The 20,084-nt window shown below is 37.9% G+C and overlaps 2 protein-coding genes across 2 annotated transcripts in view; both read right to left on the reverse strand.

The window, feature by feature from the left end:
- Positions 1 to 7,399, reverse strand: part of LOC115430389 (laminin subunit gamma-3-like) — an 88,589-nt gene extending 81,190 nt beyond the window's left edge. Inside the window, exons 1-3 of the mRNA XM_030150380.1 lie at positions 7,266 to 7,399; positions 5,993 to 6,069; positions 3,557 to 3,691 (exon numbers count right to left, since the gene is read on the reverse strand). Of these exons, the coding sequence (XP_030006240.1) occupies positions 3,557 to 3,691; positions 5,993 to 6,069; positions 7,266 to 7,361 (308 nt within the window). The 5' untranslated portion in view covers positions 7,362 to 7,399. The remainder of the gene's footprint in view (positions 1 to 3,556; positions 3,692 to 5,992; positions 6,070 to 7,265) is intronic.
- A 17-nt stretch (positions 7,400 to 7,416) lies between these two features.
- LOC115430390 (laminin subunit gamma-3-like) overlaps positions 7,417 to 20,084 on the reverse strand; it is an 82,506-nt gene continuing 69,838 nt past the window's right edge. Inside the window, exons 8-9 of the mRNA XM_030150381.1 lie at positions 14,295 to 14,475; positions 7,417 to 7,508 (exon numbers count right to left, since the gene is read on the reverse strand). Of these exons, the coding sequence (XP_030006241.1) occupies positions 7,417 to 7,508; positions 14,295 to 14,475 (273 nt within the window). The remainder of the gene's footprint in view (positions 7,509 to 14,294; positions 14,476 to 20,084) is intronic.

Genomic DNA, 20,084 nt, shown 5'->3' on the forward strand with positions numbered 1-20,084 from the left:
CAGAGCAATCACACGCTAGAGATGCAGGTGTGTGTGGCAAATCCAAGAAAGCAATAGGTACAGTGGAGAGAAGCTCTTCCCCTGTGGCTAAATGTCTTACTCCTAAATTCCAATATGGTATAAAGGTCCCCGTGCAGATGAGGACCGAGAGCTGTAATTCAGGGATAGGTGTGTTTATTACAAAAAAAAAAAAAACAACAACAGAAAAGCACAATAATCCAGGGAGCTGTGCAACTTGTTGGACATTTGCAGTAAAGCAGTACTGTAAGACTTTGTATTTACTAAAATGCTTTAATTACAATGCACTTCAATGATTTCCGTTTTATTACATTACAGGAGGTCCTCGGGTTACGCGGTACTCGACCTACGCTGTTTCGACTTTACGACACCTGAGTCTCGTCCGCCAGTTTGTCTCCAGCCCCATAGTGTAGAGTGTCTGTGTTTGTGCTCCGTAATTTTCTCGGTATCCTCGCCTTTTTCACCCTCCTTTTTCACATCATGGCCCCAAAAAAGAAAGCAGGATCTTCTAGCGATGCTGGTCCAGCCAAGAGGAAAGCCATTACGATGGAAACGAAGCTGGATATCATCGAAAGGTCGGAGAAAGGCGAGATGCCGACGAACATCGGTAAAGCCTAATACATGTATTTGGATATTTATTTAGAGATTTAGGGGTATTAAAGGGTTAATTCCGACTTACACGAAATTCAGGTTATGTCGCCAGCGTAGGAACAGAACTCATTCGTAACCCGAGGACCTCCTGTACTATAAAATGTTCAGTATATTCTACTAATTTGTAGACATAGTCGAAAGTATGAAAAAGTTGAAGTTGAATGGAATTAAATCACTAAGTTTTAGTGATGACCACACCTTTTATCTCCGCATTGCATTGTGGGTATTGGGCATGTTGTTAAAAATGTGTTCTTTTTTCCGTGCAGGGGTTCAGCGGGGTTGTGGTGTTAGTGTTATTTGGACTTAAGGTGTGTATGGCAATGATTTATTGGCCTTTTTGTGTTTGTTTTGTATTTTTGTAGAGCTGCACCATGAGTCAGAGCCATAGGAAGAACAATGGCTTTACTGTTCAGCTATGTGTTATTTAGTTACAAGTAAGCCTTTAAACCTCACTAAATCAAAAGCATTGTCTATGCAGACAGACTGCATTAAACAAACTTCTTGCCTCTATGCTGAAATATGTAAATTTGAATGATAGTACAAAGCCACGTATGATACGAAGATTTACATTTTAATTAATAAGGAATTGAGTCCAATGAACAGATGATAATAAGTTAAATGATGATACAAAGCACTTGACACTGCAACAAATTTTAAGTTAAATTAACCCTTTCATGTATACTGATCACTACAGTGGACACTTATTCTACAGCTGTTCTCTTCTATATTCATGGATTTTGTTTGTTTTGTTTTTTTTTCTTTTTTTACACATATCTTTATTAAAGTTTTTAAGACATTACATATCGTTTCTGACATGAATTGGTAACATTAAGTAGATCTCCCCTGAGTTAATAGTTATAGTTTTTCATGCAATTATCAGTAAATGCATGTTTTCTTCGCTTCAAAACTTAAATGCATGGTGTCCAGCTGAGTGGACATTTTTGCAACTTCATGAAAAATAGGTTCCTAGAATTTTTTTTATTATTATTACTATTTTTTTTTTTTTTTTTTTTTTTTTTTTTTTTACTTTTCTAAAAAAAATTTATTTTTTATTTTTCTAAGAACATTTTACAATTGCATTGTTTTTTTCATGCCTAAAGAGGAATAAAAACACTCAGGAAAAAATCTTGATTAAGGTTCTCATAATTCATGCATGAAAGGGTTAACTTGGCATTAGTGTGTTGGACTTAAAATAGCAATTCCATTCAAATCCAGCATTGCAGTTTAATACACTCAAACTTTTCATTACTCGTTACTTAGATTTTTTAAAGCAACAGGTTACCTCAGATTTTGAAGTAAACTCAACTTATCTGGTCTTACAGTGAGGGGTGTCAAACTCATTTTAGTTCAGGGGCCCACATTCAGCCCAATTCAATCTCAAGTGGGCCAAACCATTAAAATAATAGCCTAAAAACCTATAAATATGACAACTCCCAGTTTTCCTCTTCATTTTAGTGTAATAAAAAATATTAAATTATGAAAATATTTACATTTACAAACTATCTTTTCACCAAAAAGATGTGAATAACCAGAATAAAATGTAATTTCTTAAGAAAAATAAAACAAAATTTTAACAATATCAACTCAACTTATCACTTGCACACTAAAAAAAAAACCCAGTAAAAAAATAGTATATTCTGGCATAAAAAAATAAAATAATACATATTGTAAAATAATGGAAAATAAACATCTCATAAAAATACAGTAATTTTCCATAATTAAAATACAGTTTTTTTGCCCTAACTTTACATGAGGTTTTGCTTTTTTTTTTTTTTTTTGACTTTTTAATGTTTAATAAAGAATATTTACATGTATTAAAACAATCAAATTACCTATAAATAAATATATAAATAATTGTCAATGAGACTAAGTTGTACAATCAACTGATAAAAACTGTATTTGGACAGTTTATCAGTGCTTATACATGTTATACATTCACAAAAAATACATTTATTCAACATTTTTGTTGTGAAACTTCTTTTAATTACACAAGATATTTGTCAATTAACAAACAATTCTTGTTAAACTACAGAACAAATACTTTTACAGTTAATTGTCAGTATTTATCTAATTTTATTTTTTATTTTATTTTTTTTACAGTATTAAACTTTAAATTAACAGTTTAATCTCATACACAGAAAATAAATATTTGTGAAATTGTGATACATTTGCAAATGTATTTTAACTGTATTTTTCTGTGAAAAAAGAAAAAATTCCTTTAAAAAATGGAAATTTTATGGTTATTCACAGTTACACTTTTTCATGTTATTTTACATTGACATGTAAAATCACAGTCTGTTTTTGTCATTTCAGTGATATTTTCCTGTACCTTCAAAATACAGGAAAAATCTGTAAATAAACAGTGAAAATCCTGTTAAATTACAGATATTTTTTATTTTTTTACAGTGTACATGTGCATTACACACATGGTTACACAAACATAATATTGTTGAAATTTTGAAGTTTGGAATGTGTGATTAAAATAAGAATGTCTACATATTATGTGTCAACTTATTATCACAACTCACAAATCAGATCTACAAATGCACAAAACATTAGCAGCAGACAGAATATTGTTTCAAATTGTACTTAATTTTCAGGTTGTTCACGTTTTATTGTAAGGGTTAATAGACTGTTATTTGACTTTAGATCACATTGGACTTAAAACAGTTAGACACCCTCGACTGTTAATATCTTCAGTGTAATTTTTGCACTCCATAAAATCATGCTGCGGGCCAGATCGGAACCTTTGGAGGGCCGGTTTTGACCCACGGGCCGCATGTTTGACACCTGTGCAGTAAAAGGATCCTTGATGTGAAACAGGAAACATTGGTTCTGGCTGCGCTTGTCTGTGTGGGTGTGCGTTTGGGTGTGTTTTTGCGCTCACTGCTCTGTTAGGTTCCTGATGTACTCCTCTGTGGAGTTGTCCAACAGTAGATCCATCAGGAGGCGGAAGGTCTGCTTTGAGGCTCTTACCGCCCTGCTGGCTATGGCCTCAATGTGGTCCGCTGCTTCTCTGTGACTAGAAAAAAGGCAGAGGGAAAAAAAGAAGACAAAGCGAAAGGCGGAGAGGAGAAGAAAGTGAGTAACACAGAATAGCAGATTCTTACAACTGCCTGAGGAGAGATGAAATGGATTGCAGCATTGATGGTTTCCCCTCACTTTTTCTCCTGTCTGGATTTCAGTTTACTATCATGGAATCAGTGCTGGGAGTAAGTAATGCATTACAGTAACCGATTACTTTTTGCAGTAGTGTAAGGGATTACTAATCAATTTCAGTGATGTTTTACTCATTGCGTTTACAATACACTTTTCATAAGACTGGGTTACAAAAAAATGTTTTTTGCAAGTTGTCTAGGTTTTTTCAACTGAATTAGGACCATTTTGCACCGCTAAGTCCAAAAATGACATCTGTTTTTCTCAATCAGGTCAGGTTTTTTTGCTAATTTGATTTGGAAAAATTTGATCTTCTCACAAAATATAACTAGAAAAGCACTCGAGAGCGCAGACCTCCACCAAGCACAAAAATTCCCCACATAATCGGTGATACAAATCCTACATTTATTTTTTTAAAATAAAATCCGCCTTCTGGATCAGATCCGGGTCATCCTTTGAAATGTGATAGAGGACCCCATTGTCAATTCCTGAGTTAAATTTCATGAGTTTTGGTCAATAATTAAGCGAGATATTGGGAAACGAAAATTTTGGCCCCATTTACCACAATGTTAACGAAAATTTCAAAGTGATCCAGAATCCAGGATTTCTTCCGGATCACCCCAAAAGTTAATCATTTCTTCCTTATCCCATTTCCAACAAACCCTGAAAATTTCATCAAAATCTGTCCATAACTTTTTGAGTTATGTTTGCACACTAACGGACAGACAAACAAAACAGACAGACAATAAACCCTGGCAAAAACATAACCTCCTTGGCGGAGGTAATAATTAATACCAAAATAAGATTGGTAAGTACCACTTTATGAAACTTGTGACTTGATTCCTGTTAGGTACAATGGTGTATTCAGCGCAGATGTAGCAGAATACGTCAGGCTTATTTTTGCAAGAATCTTCTAGTCGAAGCCATTTCATTCACCTGTAATATTAAAAAAAACATTAATAATGCTGCCCACCCGTATCTGGAACTCCCTCCCTGACCACCTCGGAGCTCCTCAGTCACTGGACCTCCTTCAAAAAGGGTCTGAAAACATTCCTACTTAGACAGGCTTTTTATGGGCCACCATGATGCTCTGTTTTATTTGCCTAGTCTTTTATTCCTGATATACTATTTTTTATTTTTATTTTTATTCTTTATTTTTTTTTTGGACTCTCTTTTCTCTGTAGCACTTTGAGTTTCTGCTGAATGAAAAGTGCTTTATAAATGCAATTTATTACACTGGCCAACAACAAATTTATTGTTTGAGCAAAATTAATGTAAAACTTAATCAGGTCAACTTTCTGAACTATGCTACATATTGGCTTTTTAAACATTTTGCTTACATTTATGGGCATTTCACATCATATGACACAAAATTCTTTCATATTTCTTGCAATAAACGAGTTCTGAAGATTTTACTTTTGCAATTTATGATTGTTTTTTTTTAATATTACAGGTAAATGAAATGGCTTCAACTAGAAGATCTTGCAAAAATAAGCCTGACGTATTCTGCTCCATCTGCGGTGAATACACCATTGTACCTAACAGGAATCAAGTCACAAGTTTCATAAAGTGTGCTTACCAATCTTATTTTGGTATTAATTATTATATTTTGTGAGAAGATCAAATTTTTCCAAATCAAATTAGCAAAAAAAAACTGACCTGATTGAGAAAAACAGATGTCATTTTTTGATTTAGCGGTGCAAAATGGTCCTAATTCAGTTGAAAAAACCCAGACAACTTGCAAAAAACATTTTTTTGTAACCCAGTGTTATTATTATTAAAAAAAAAACAAACAAAAACCACAAGACCTTCAGGAATCAAAAATGCATCTGTAAAGTTCAGAGGCGTTCAACTGCTCATGTGCAGGAGTCATGTAACGCATTACAATTCTGAGAGAGTAATATTGTAAGGTAGGAATTACTTTTAAATAACAGTAACAAGTAATCTGTAATCAGTTACATTTTGGAAGTAACTTGCACAGCACTGCATATAATAGTGCTGCTTATATTGAGCAGCAGCTGAAAGACATTGATTCACTTTTGGCCGAGCTGCTCTGTAAGTGACAAGCTAAAAGGGAAAAAAAAGACAAGAGAGACTAAATCCCACAGATTATTAGAGGTATTTTTTTTATAATTGGCAAACTGAGAGATCATAGACCAGACCGTACCTGTTCATTAGGACCTGTGAGTCATTGACCATAATGTTCCATTGGTTAGGTCCTGACACTGTCGCAAAGGGAATGATCTGTTATAAAAAAATTAAAAAAAAAGTCAGGAAAGGACAGCAACACGCTGAGCAGGTTAAAAAAAAAAAAAAAAGTACAGGCCTGAGCCTTTACAAGATTTCCAGCTACACTATTTTGACAGACTTAATTAAAAGATGTGAACCCACATCACAACTTTTCACATTACCATCGACTGGAGAGGCAGATATTTTTAGACCCTGGGATGTGTTTGGCTCAATAGAATTCATGGATCAGTGTAAAAGCCTGTTACAAAAATCTGGGTGCAGTCCAGAACAGGACATTTGGGAGCACTTCAGTTTGGCTGGTTTGCTTTAAATTAGCAAATAATTAATAGAACTTATTAAATGAACCTCTCCAATTAAATACATGCATCTGAAAAGGTTCAGAGTATGGGGCACGGGGGATAATATTCTTCATAAAATCCCTAAAGTCAACACATTTCTTTCAGCCGGCTGCCTTTAAGTTTTGTCCTGATAAATGTAGTGTATACAGAACGTCTCCCCGAGTGACATTTAATGTGTGAATATGCAAATAAAATTGGAAAAAACTGAATAAACAATTGACACAGCAGCATTTTTTTCTCCTTAATTTTAGGGCGCCGCTGTGCTTATTAATATGGAATTAAATTGCTGCAGCTCGAGGCTTACCCAAGTGATAACGGCTATGGAGGTATGTCTGCACACACAGACGTGCACTATCAGAAAGGGAGAGCTATATATTGGCAAAACAAGCTCTCTCATCTCCCTCAACCTAAAAAAACCCCATTGCAATAGTAACCATAATAGATTCTGTGCTGCTGCAAGTGACGTGGAAAGACAGGGAAAAGCCTCGCGGTGGGTGAAGAACAAGTTGTTAATTTTAGCGTCCATCAAACGTTTTCCTTTGAAGGCTGGAGTTTGCTACTCAGGAGGAGGAGGATGGAGTATGTTGAGGTAGGGGATGGGGGGGCGGGGGGGTTAGAAATATTGTTTTGCTTTAGGGGGATTTTTGCGGATCTATACAAGGGAGCTCCACCAAGAGTAGTAAACTGCAGCATCCCATAATAAGGACAAAAAAAATCAATAGCTCTGCACACAATATCAGCATGCATGTAGAGCCAACCTAGACGTGGTACGCTGTGAAATTCCTCGATGCTATTCTAACTATAGGGACCATTATAACAACACTGGGTATAAAGTGTGTTTGATTTGCCCACCATGTTGTCCAGGTCCAGTGTCGCCCGGTTCAGCTGCGTCTGAGATGCTCTGATCACAGCCACCGTGTGTGTGAATGTTTGACACACACTCCTCATCCCTTCATCCTCCCTTTCCTTCCCCTCTTCCTGTGTCGTGATGCTGAGCTGCAGTTCAAGCGGCTGCGACGGCGTGCAGCTGGGCTAAGAGTGCACGTGTAGAAGCTTCCAGCGAGGAAAATTGTTTTATGAAGGCCTCCCGTGCTTCTGCAAGAACAAAGAGTGCACAGAAAATAAATTCACTCTAAAGTCCTTCATGGATTATTCCACCTCAAATGTTATTCTTTAGACCAGGGCTGTCAAACTCATTATAGTTCAGGGGCCACATTCAGCTAAATTTGATCTGAAGTGGGCCGAACCAGTAAAATAATAACATAACAAAATATAAATAATGTCAACTCCAAATTTTCTTCTATGTTTTTACTGTAAAAAAAAGTCAAATTACATTACGGAAATGTTTACATCTACAAACTATTCTTTAAAACAATGTGAATAACATGAAAAATAAGTGGAATTTTAACAATATTATGCCTCGGTTTATCATTTACACATGTACATTATAACTTACAGATTGCAGTGGATCTACAAATACACAAAACATTTAGTAGCAGGCAGAATCTTGATAAAATTGTATTTACTTCTCTTAAGACATTTCAAGTAATTCACATTTTTTTGCGAAATTATACTTTGTTTTAGTGTAAATACAGCAGAGGCGATTTCTCACAGACTGCAAGGGAAGCTCAGCTTCCCCTTAAATTACTCAAATTAAATGGTTAAATATGTCCGGTTGTGTTGACATTTCATTGACTACAAATGTGTTAGAACACGTTCATCTCACAGACGAGTTCGTTCAGAATCAGCTTTATCACAAATCAACAGACTCCATGTTGTTCACTTCTCCTCCATTCCCGTGTCTCTGTTTTCTCATTCGATCTCTGCTCAGTGCATTTGTCCGTAGACACTCAGCGTCCATGCACTTCAATGGGACTGAGTGGAACAGTTTTTTTCATTGCCTCAAAACTGGACAGTAATTGGATAAATGCCACGATGTTGTCCCGCCCCCAGACGTACGGCGTCTTTGGGGGTGAATGGAGCTGTGGGCGGAGCTCGGCTGGGCTGGACGCTGAGCTTCCACGTGCTGATTGGAGGATCAGTCGAAAGGCTGAATCCCGTTTGATTGACAGCTATTTTGAGATGCACTCCTGCACTTGACAGAGTTCAGTTTAATACCGTTGCACATTCTGCTGTGAAACTGAGAGAAACCACTACGAAATTACTTGTTCATGTCTTGCACTGTAAATAAAACACACTCATTGTACTTCCTTGCTCCAATTTAACATAATTTAAACGTTTTCTTGTTTCAGTTACATAATTTAATCATTTCTTGTTTGAGTTTAATATCATTTGTAGATAGTCAAATCAATCATACTGTTGGCTAGGTTGTAGTGAACTAGCTATCAAGTCCATGGAAAAGACGCCTACTTGGTACGAAAAAGTCACTGACCATTTTCCTAAAAAGGAACGGAGGGCCGAATTTATGTTTTTTTGATGTAAGCCGGCAATGAGCTTCCCCTCTCTGAAAGATGAGCAGCCGCCACTGATATACATGAAAATATTTACATTTACAAAAGAGAAAAATTTGACTTTATGATAGTATTTGACTGAATCCTGCCCACTTGAGATTGAATTGGTCTGAATGTGGAACCTGAATGTAACTGGTTGTTAATATCTTAGTGTAATTTTTGCATATCACAAATTCATCCAAAGGGCTGGACTGGACCCTTTGGCGGGCCGGATTTGGCCCCCGGGCCGTATGTTTGACACTTGTGCTGTAGACTCTTCGTATCTAGTAAACTCTTTATCATTTGCTTTGTGGATTCAGACATTCGTACCGCCTGTCTGTTTTGCGTGTGCCGTTAGACAGACTCTAACCAGAAGAAAACATATCCAGATGTTTCGTCAAACTCAGCCTTCATATTCTGTGTTGTGTCTCCACTAACTGGCGGTGTAAGCGGAATACAATTAGTGCAATCTGTCTGAATGGTTGCTGCAAAATTTTGTGACATCTGTGTCTTTGCTGTTTGTGTCTAACAGTAATATATCAGTTTCGCGCCCACGCGTTAAACCTGTCACACCCACATGCTCATTAAATCATTATATAGACACCCAGCGTCTCTAAGAGCAAGGATGGTGACTGTGTGCATAAATATGTGCAGGTATGTAGGCGTCAAGAGGGTTATTGTTAGACAACTGTTATCGTGATTGCAACTATGATCATAATAAACCAGGGATTAGAGATGCACCGCCTGTCACATAAATAGGGATTAAGTTGGTCACATGGCGCCTTGTTCTATATTGTTATGATTTGTCTCCATTTGGCCTGTGCAGCTGAGCCTGTAAGCCCCCCCCCCCCTCCAAAGATAATGAGGATATATCAGTATTGTGTTAAAGTAATTGGGAGAGGTTTGTATTGTTGCCTGCTTCCTGATTTAATCGCTTTGTGTTGTGTTATATCTGTAACATCGTCACACTGAAGAGATGCAGGCAACAGCGGCCCATTTGGTAGAACGCCGGCGGTGGTTTCATGTTAGATTTCTCAGCTGTGCTCGCAGGTCTCTCATGTACTGATACGGCATGTTATCATCTCCACAGCCAAAACAGGACACAATAGCTACAGCGGCACATAAGTGAGCGTCACACCTCACAAAGCAAAGGCAGCCAAAGTGTCTGTTAACCCTTAAAGGCCCACTGCTACTTATGTGGCAGTTCCCAAATGAATGTTTTAAACCTTTCTTATTGACCCTTTGCATGTTACGTCACGCTCTGTTCGCTCCGCAAATGAGCGCCATGACAGACGGCGGAAGTGCCGGACTGCACACTGGACGGCAAACCGGCTAATATAGAATTTGATCTGAACATTGTCGTTTTTGTTCGTTTTTAACCCTGCTTTACACGTACAGTGGTCGCACACAACAGTTCCATCCTTGTTGAGCTGCATTATGTAATAAATTCCCATTATGTAATAAAAGTTCAAATGCAATAAGAATGTCACGTCATCTTGTAATAAAGCCACATTATGTAATAAACTGACGCATTTTGTAATAAACTACCTCGATGCATTATGTAGTAAATTTTTTCGCATTATGTAGTAAGTTATTACAATTTGAGAAATTTATTACAAAATGCACTTGACACATTTTTATTTTCAGGAAAATGTAATGTGCTAAATTCATCTTTAAACTGTGTGGTTAAAGTTCTGATTACATTACCTGTAGGACCTGTGACTAATTTCTTCTAAATTGCTCTGAAATTATATTAATTTGGATTGTTATTACATAATGAACCATGTTATTACATTTTTTTAAAATAAAAATGTGTCAAGTGCATTTTGTAATAAATTTCTCAAAGTGTAATAACTTACTACATAATGTGAAAAAATTTACTTCATAATGCATTGAGGTAGTTTATTACAAAATGCGTCAGTTTATTACATAATGTGGCTTTATTACAAGATACACCTGACCTTCTTATTACATTTTGAACTTTTATTACATAATGAGAATTTATTACATAATGCGGCTCAACAATCCTTCTTCACAGACACCCACTGTTAGAAAAATTAGGCTATTAGACTATATCCTGTAAATACCAGGTGTCCAGAGCACGAGTCATGGATGGATTATGATGACATTTTGCAAGAGTGCCCGGACATATCCACTCAGGATATGTCTACCATTTCTTTGCTATCTGTTTGTTTTGTTGTAGTTTGGGACCAAAGCGTACTTGTTGTCCATCCAGTTTGGGTCCAGAGCGGGCTGCTGCCCTTGAGGAGAACAGGCCATGGGGCAGGTGGGGGAAGAGTGCAAATGCGGTCACTGAACCCATGCATCACCGTGTTTTGAATACCTAAGCCAACGGTGAACTTGATCAACATCATAATATTTGCACACTTGGTCCAATGATTGTAATACTCATGTTCTTTCATAAGATCTTACACTTCCTGCTGATAGTCAGTCAACTGCTGCATCTCACTGTCTGTACTTGACTCCTTGCAAGTAAAATCTTCTGATTCCAGAATCCAGTGACTCCGTCTTTTGTCTCAGAGTATAGATCAGTTTCATGATGACGTAGGACGTATGCTGCTCGCGCACCTTGGAGGCAGAAAGCACGCCGAGTTCGTAGCAAAGCACTGACTGCAAGTGTGAATAATGCCGTTGTCTTGCTGTGCCGTGGGTTGTCAGAACAGAAAGAACACACAGAAGGATGTAAACTTCTACAGAGTTCCTGCTGCCAAACATCCCTTCCAGAAAAATCGGTGAAAGTTATGGTTGCAGGCATTAAGACGCGAGAACTGGTCTGAGGAGGAAATTCAGAATGCTGGTCTGTGCAGTGCACACTTCAGATCTGTAAGTACTGGAGATCTACCATACGGAGGTTGAGTTAACCAGAAATATTCCACCATTGACAGATTTTTTTTTAAATGACAGAAAATTCTGAAGGCCGTCTGTCATTTTGACAGATTAAAATACTGAGGGTAGTTGTTGTTTCGCTAACTTTAGCCTAAATTAGATGCTACTTTGCTAGCGCAAACTGTGCAGAAAGCCGAGTCTCCTTGGTTCTTTTAAAATGTGATGGTAATGATAAACATGGTGAAAAAAGAGGGACTGATGCGGTGAAGGATGACGGACAAGCAAGTTATACACCAGTTCTTAAGGCATTTGGTGTGTTATATGTACGCATTTTCTGCCTTTCATGTATTACGGCACGTCAGTTTGTGCCCAGATCTGTGGTTCACAGAACCTGAACCCTAACCCTCAGTGCATGGTATCTGACACTGCGTAAACAAACATAAGGAAAGCTTAGAATGTCTACAGATAACACACCAATTAAAAGTGGTGTATAGAATTATGCGAGTCGTGATATCACATTGGTTTATCAGCCAGCAGCAACTACAGCTGCTGCATCACTGAGATGTTTTTGAACATTAAATACAACTAAATATATCTCATTATCATTAAAAAGTAAAAATTTGAAATGACGGATTATAATGTTATGACGGAATTTCTACAACCCTGTCCGTCAAAATGACGGACAATAAAAATGTCTAGCGCAACCTCTGCTGCCCACCCGTCTGTGACAGTCTGCTTTTCTACTATGGGACAGCCTATCCGATGTGGTTAAGTCAAATTATGCGGCCGTGAAAGAGAAGATGGGATCGGCTTTTGGACAGAAACAGTTCATGGACAGTTTTAGAACTAACATATTCACTCGTTCACGAGTTCCGGGGGAGAGCCTGGAGGTGTATGTGAGCCGGCTGGTAGCTGGTACTGGTGTTTTTGCCTCCGAGGAGCGCGCGCATCACTGTTGTTAGTAAGCATTGAAACTCATTTATATCACAGAATTTTTCTATCACCCATGGTTTCAGCTGGTTCCAGACAGAGCCTGGCTATGATGGACCTGATATTACAGATAGAGCAGGCTCTGTTTGTGTCCATAGCACATTAGCTACACCAAATACTAGCTAGGTGGTAGACTGGGTTAACTACTATGAGCCACTCTGTTCCAGTGGCTGTCATAAGTGGACTACAATATTAGCTCTGTTGTTGTAGTGGCTGCCTTTGTACCAGCTCCACTACACTATATGTCCTTCTGTTATTGTCCTTATGCTGTGCCATATGTTCTAGTGGTGGAACTGTACATATGACTGTGTGTGGACAGTAGAAAGGCAGACACTTCAACAACAGAGCTAATACTGTAGGATACCGATGACACACACTAACATTATTACACAAAGTTCGTTAATTAGAGCTGCTTTTCGTTACAGTCTGTTTGAGTTTGGATGGCATGCTGGGGGAAACATGTTAAAAACATACACAGCTAGCTAGCTAACGGTAGCTGTATCTTTCCTTTACCATTATGAGATCCATTCCTCTGCCGTGAGTGCAGTACAGCAACTGGGTAATCTAACCTGAGACTAAGAACTGGGATCATCCAGACTTTTGTATGCTTTTAGATTTATAACGTCATGGAACAGATCGTGTGCTTTAAACTCTTTTAGATCACACCTGTGTATGGGGACACTCCATTTAGAACAGAATGGGACAGATCGTGTGCTTTAAACTCCGGTAGACTGGAGGATTTTACTAGATCTGTAAACACATCAGGAGGGAGAAGGTATAGGTTGGTAGCTAGCCCTGCTATCACTAGCTTCTCCAAATAGCATTCTTTGTGCCGTCCAGTAAGGTGAGTCACTTCGCAGGACAACTCAGAAACTTTATTTTCAGTGCTGGTAGCCATAATCCGTCGCCTATTCGTTTGTTTGTTGTGTTGCTTTTGCTGTCCACCATGGCATTGCACCCTTAGTCATGTGATAATTGTGACGTCGTTGCAAAGGGTCAATTGGGCTGCACGATATTGGAAAAAACTGACACTGCGATTTTTTTTAACCCTCCGATATATATTGTAATATGAAAAAATCCCCCCCAAAAAAATTTGAATTTTTTTTTTTCTTTTTCTCTTCCCATTTACTTATAATGGGTGAAATTTCGAATATCTATAAAAACATAAATTTTGTTTCAATTTACTTAAAACTTTGCATATGTACAATTTTTATATTTAACAAATATTGAATATGGATGAAAGAGTGGATCAGTGCCAAAATAAGCTACAATACGTGCCACAATACGTGCGTGCCTACGTTTTTGGTTGAGATTGAGATTGAGATCTCAATGAGATCAAGAGGAAACACAATTTGTTTGACCATTTACGCCAGTATCACACAGTTAATTTATCTTCCTGAGTTTTTTTTCATATTGCAATATATATCGCAGGGTTTAAAAAAAATCATGTCAGCTTTTTCCAATATCGTGCAGCCCCATTATATACAATAAAAAAGCTAAAAAGAGTGACAGAAAAAAATATAAAAAATACAAAAAGAGTGACAGATCTGACTTGCCAAGTGGAATTATTAAGGCTTTTTTGGACTCATGTTACCTTGGAAAGCTAGAAAATCCTCCAGAGCATTGGGTAGAGTATCTTCCCCCTGGTGCTCATGTCCGTAAAGCCTGCCCATGTGATACTTCAGCAGGTGGGGTTGCTTCCCAAATCTTCCTCGGCAATCAAAGTGAGCCAGGAGCTTCTCCAAATCCTGCAGACGAGTCCTCAGCTTTTCTGCCTGTAATAGCAACGAAATTTATCATTGGCGGTGTCAATGAGAAAAGAGATTTTGCAAGACCAAAATAAAAAGCTGCGGGGCTGTGACAACAAAAAAAATCCACAACAACATATCTATCCATCTACAGTAGATCTGTATTTATTTATTCAGACACAAGGATTGAGATAGGAGTCTGATTCTTGGTACAGCATAACATCAAAATGTAGTATTTCAGCAAAAGCAATGAATAAATGAATATCAACAACAGGATAAGGATAGAATACGTTTTTCTGATCTGCATCCATTCATACTGGTCTGTGAGTAGCAGGCAGCAGAAGAAAGCCTTTCAGCAGATAACTAGATTAGACTTCTTAGAGAAAACGAGTCCTTGTCTGAAAATGGAACGAACAGTCTGTCCTTTAGCAACAACAATGTGTTGACCCTGGGTCTAGACGCATGAAAAGATCCTTTAATTTCACTGTGATCACACCTTCTTTTACAAGCAAGGAGACATGTCGAACACGTTAGCAGAAATACCTGGTGTTAAAAGTGCACATCCACAATCTAGTCCAGATCCAGGGACACCATAAGGCTTAAACCATTAAGATCTGGGACAACTTTTGTGGTAGTTCCAATAGTGTTTTCTCTGTATTTAACTTTTTTTAAACGATTTATCATTTATTATTATATTATCCTCTGCATATGCAGTTTATCAATGAAAATCAGGTATTTTCCTTTATTTAATTTACTGATCATGTCGATGTTCATAAAAAGTCGGATTAACCCTTTATAGTTCACTCACAGAAATACTCTGAAATTCAAAGTTTCAACCTTAATGTGTTGTTGGAGGACCTAACAAGACTATTACCTTTGTGAATTTTTGTTATGTAGAAAATCAAGGTCAATGAAGTTACCATATTTGGTTCCTTACCCATAAGGGGCAAAAAGATAAACACATGTAAGCTGTAAAGAACATGTATATTTAGAACTGTTGCTGTCACTGTTTTGTACTGTATGTGGAAATGACCAAAAATAGTCACTTAAATAAAGGGTTAAAGTCAATCAGAAACACTTAGCCTTTCTTAAGTGATTCATCACCATTTATTATAATATTATCCTCTGCACATATGGTTTATTAATAAAAATCAGGTATTTTCCATTATTTAATTTACTGATCATGTAGATGTTCATAAAAACTCAGATTAACCCTTTATAGTTCACTCATAGAAATACTCTGAAATTCAAAGTTTCAACCTTAGTGTGTTACTGGAGGACCTAACAAGACTTTATTACCTTTGTGGAATTTTTTATGTAGAAAAATCAAGGTCAATGAAGTTACCACATTTGGTTCCTTACCCATAAGAGGCAAAAAAAACAAAAAAAAACAAAACAAAAAAAAAAACATCTGAGAAGTCTATATAGAAAGTATAAGAAAAACACATGTAAGGTGAAAAGAACATCTATATTTAGAACTGTTGCTGTCACTGTTTTGTACTGTATGTTGAAATGACCAAAAATAGTCACTTAAATAAAGGGTTAAAGTCGATGGTTATTATATCAGAAACACTTAACCTTTCTTAAGTGATTTATCACCATTTACTTTAATATTATCCTTTGCATATGCAGTTTATCAATAAAAATCAGGTATTTTCCATTATTTAATGTACTGATCATGTAGATGTTCATAAAAACTCAGATTAACCCATTATAGTTCACTCATATAAATACTCTGAAATTCAAAGTTTCAACCTTAGTGTGTTATTGGCGGACCTAACAAGACTTAATTACCTTTGTGGAATTTTTACCTCTGCCAATGAGGTTATGTTTTTGCCGGCGTTGGTTTGTCTGTCTGTCTGTCTGTCCATGTGCAAGATAACTCAAAAAGTTATGGATGGATTTGGATGAAAATTTCCGAAAATGTTGATACTGGCACAAGGAACAAATGATTAAATGTTGTTGGTGATCGGGGGGAGGGGGGCACTGATCTGCCTTGGTGGAGGTCTGCGCTCTCCGAGTGCTTTTCTAGTTCAAAATGTTTTATTATGTAGAAAATCAAGATCAATGAAGTTACCATATTTGGTTCCTTACCCGTAAGGGGCAAAAAAACCCAAACATCTGAGAAGTCTGTATAGAAAATATAAGAAAAAACACATGTAAGGTGAAAGGAACATGTATATTTAGAACTGTTGCTGTCACTGTTTTGTACTGTATGTGGAAATGACCAAAAATAGTCATTTGCCTGATAAGGGGTTGAAGTTCAGGGTTATTATATCAAACAGAGAAAACGGAGGGAAAAAAAGGGACTTTTTCGGCGAAGATATCAATAACTGAACATAAACTAAGTGTGTCCATCCACTGTCATTGATCCAGCTCCATGGGTTTTACTGGTGAATCAATGTTGTAGAAGATGACAGTGTTTCCACGGTAACTACGGAGCCTCTGAACGTCCATATGGGTCAAATCTGATGACCATGAAAAGATGACAAACTGTATTTTACACCAATTCTTTACATGTATTGATAGGATTAGTGGATCAGCAGGTATTAGACAGTTTAGATCAGTAGATACTGTTGGTCGCCGGTAGCTGTTTGGCTCCTTATGGGTTAAAAATGCCTTTAATGCTCCAGTGCAGTGCTTTGCTTTTGCCAAAACCTATTCCCTTCATAACAAGTGCTTTGGAAGAAGCATGGTAGACTGGAACTTTTTCATTATTTGACTCAATTCTTTATTTTTCGCTGTTTTCCGGTTTCCTTTTAATATCTTCCTTGATCATCAATCACACGTCTCTTTCTTTTTCAACCTTCCCCTCGCTATGCTTGTTAGTCTTTTTCTCTTCCTGTGTGCAAGCCAGAGGTAAAATGTGAGCAGAAAGATAGAGAGTGGGAGAGGCAGAAAGGGAGAGCTGAGGGAGACTGAGGACAGTGAGAGTAATTGCAGGTGTTCAGAGCAGACAAGGCTTGGGATGTTCACTGAATTGCTAACACTGTGGAAATCAGAGCGTGCATTCACACAGGTACAAGCCTGTCCGGTGAGAACACGCAGGCCTTTTAGCCAGAACAAGAATATGTGGAGAGAAAAGACGGATCATGCCAATTGGTATTAGATTGTTCTCAGAAGGCAAATCCTCAGATGAAGCGTCGTAGCGTACCGTCGTGGGCTGCCGCAAATCTAAAGGGACAGACGAGCTGCACAAGAGATCGTTAGGGTCAATGTCTGTTTCTGTGTCAATGCATATTCACTGTTTTCTTATAATCTGTAAGTATAAAAGAACCATATGGCTGCCATGAGAGTCTACAAAGGCAGGATGTGGCAGGAGAATGCACTGTTTCCAGAAGAAATTGCACCTTTATAATAGTGAGAGCCAAGAAACGAGCCATATTTGATGTAGGTGTCGGAAAGTGTGCATAAATAAACATGAAAGAAATAGAAAAACACAGAGAAAGATAGAAAGATATGAGCCCAGTGTTCAAAACAAAGATGACAAAGAGCATTTAGTGTAGTCAAATGTGGAGCCCATGGAAGGGAAACGTTGTGGGCTCTTCAGAAAAGAAATGATCTGTAAATCTGTCATCAGAGCATGGGGGTAGGGTGGGGGGGTGGGGGGGAGGATGATGAATGAACTGTAACGACTGGGGGTATAGGGGGGTGTTTGATAAGGACTAACAACCACAACAGGAGTGAAAACGAAAGTAAAACTTAAAGGTGGGGTAGGAGATCTTAAGCCACGTTTCCACTAAGTGGTATCGGCTCGACTTGGCCTTTTTGTGTTTCCATTACGAAAAAGGACCTGAAGAATTCATACTACATCTTCTTCTGATGATTGCGAGAAAAATGACGACAATGTTATGGCTGAAACCTGAATCACCTACAATTGGACAATGGATACAAAAAATTAAACAAGTTTGTCTAATGGAACAGTTAACAGCACAGCTACAGCTGAAGACTCCGACCTTTGAAAGAAGATGGAGACCAGTATTCAGTCTTATGGGAATGGATATTTAAGCCTGGATTTTTTTTTTAATTTTATTTTTCTCTCCTTTTCTTCATTGTAACCAAATATTTTATATTGTAATTTTGGGCCCAATCTCAGGACAAACGTTGTTACTCTGTACATTGTTTTTTTTGTTTTATTTTGTTTTCTTCAATAAAAGTTCAAAAAGAAAAAGGACCTGGAATCTGGTACCCGGTACTAGTTTTTAGCTTACCAGCGGACAGTCCGTAAGCTATTGTCGTCATGCGGCATCCAGTGGCGGCGTCTGTCGTCCGTTACAAAAATTTCAATCGTCTTCTTCTCCGAAACTACAATTCCGATTGACTTCAAACTTGGTATACAGCTTCTTTATGATGATGTCGACAAAACTTAGTGAAATTATTTGGATCCGGATCTGATTCTGGATTTGGTGCCACTTTGAAAAATTTCCCCATTATAAGAGATAGGAAGTGGATCGATGCAGTAACTCAGTAAATAGAAATGATATCCAGTGTAAATTTCTACAGTCCAGCCCTGATGGGGAGATGACCAAAACATAATGGCCACATGCTGATCAGGATCTTCTTCTGGATCCGGGAATTTATGGAAAATTTAACATGGGCTCTTATGGGGAAAACATGTCAATCGTCTTTTTCTCCCCAACTCCAGTTCTGATTGACTTCAAACTTGGTATACAGCTTCTGTATGATGATGTCAACACAAGGTATTCACATTATTTCGATCCGGATCTGACTCTGGATTTGGTGCGACTTTGAAAAATTTTCCCATTTTAACAGATAGGAAGTGGATTGATCCAATAAATCAGTATCAATGATATCAAGTTGGAATTTGAATTTTTTACAGATCTGATTGGAATATGACCAAAACATGGGCTATTTCTGTAATAAATACACAGAACTGGGTGATAATAAATGGCATCTGGATACATTTCCCAAAGCTTTTAATTTGCCCGGTAAGCTACAGGGCCATTGGTCCTATTTTTTGGTATCACCTCCGCCGAGGTTCCAAGACTGAGGAACAGATACTAAAACATGACCTATAAACTCTGCAGACCACTGATTGGTCAGACAGTTATCTCTGTGACCCGCCATTTTACAAAAAACAGATGCGGAAGTTTATGGTAAATATAGCGGTAGGTTAATCCACATGATGACAGCCCGCAAAACTATACCATGGTCGGAGGAGATTCAGTCTTTGGTGGCCGACGTAAAAATTCAGCATGAGCTTAACGACACAACACGCAACGAGGGAGTTTATCAGCAACTGTCTGAGCAGACGACATGGAAGTAATGTGCTGCATCGCTATGACGTCCAGGTACTGTAAAGTTGGTAGTATCCTATAATGGAAACTGTCTCCAGGAATAGGACCTGGTACCCGAGTCGAGTCGAGTCGGTTCCATGTAGTGGAAACGCGGCATTAGAAAAATGGTTCGAGCAAGCTACATTTTGAAAATACTCAATTCTAAAGTCCAAACCCCCTTCCTTCAGACATCCCCCTGAAGCCATGCCTCCAGAGTATTGGCACGCGTAATGCTTGTTCTCAAGGGTTCACGAGCACTGCAAAGCAACAATTCGCCCCGATCCATGCATATGTGGCACATCTGAAATAATGTGACCCCCATTTTGTGTTTTTTTAAGG

Source organism: Sphaeramia orbicularis, chromosome 12, assembly GCF_902148855.1.
Source record: "Sphaeramia orbicularis chromosome 12, fSphaOr1.1, whole genome shotgun sequence".
Lineage (NCBI taxonomy): Eukaryota > Metazoa > Chordata > Actinopteri > Kurtiformes > Apogonidae > Sphaeramia > Sphaeramia orbicularis.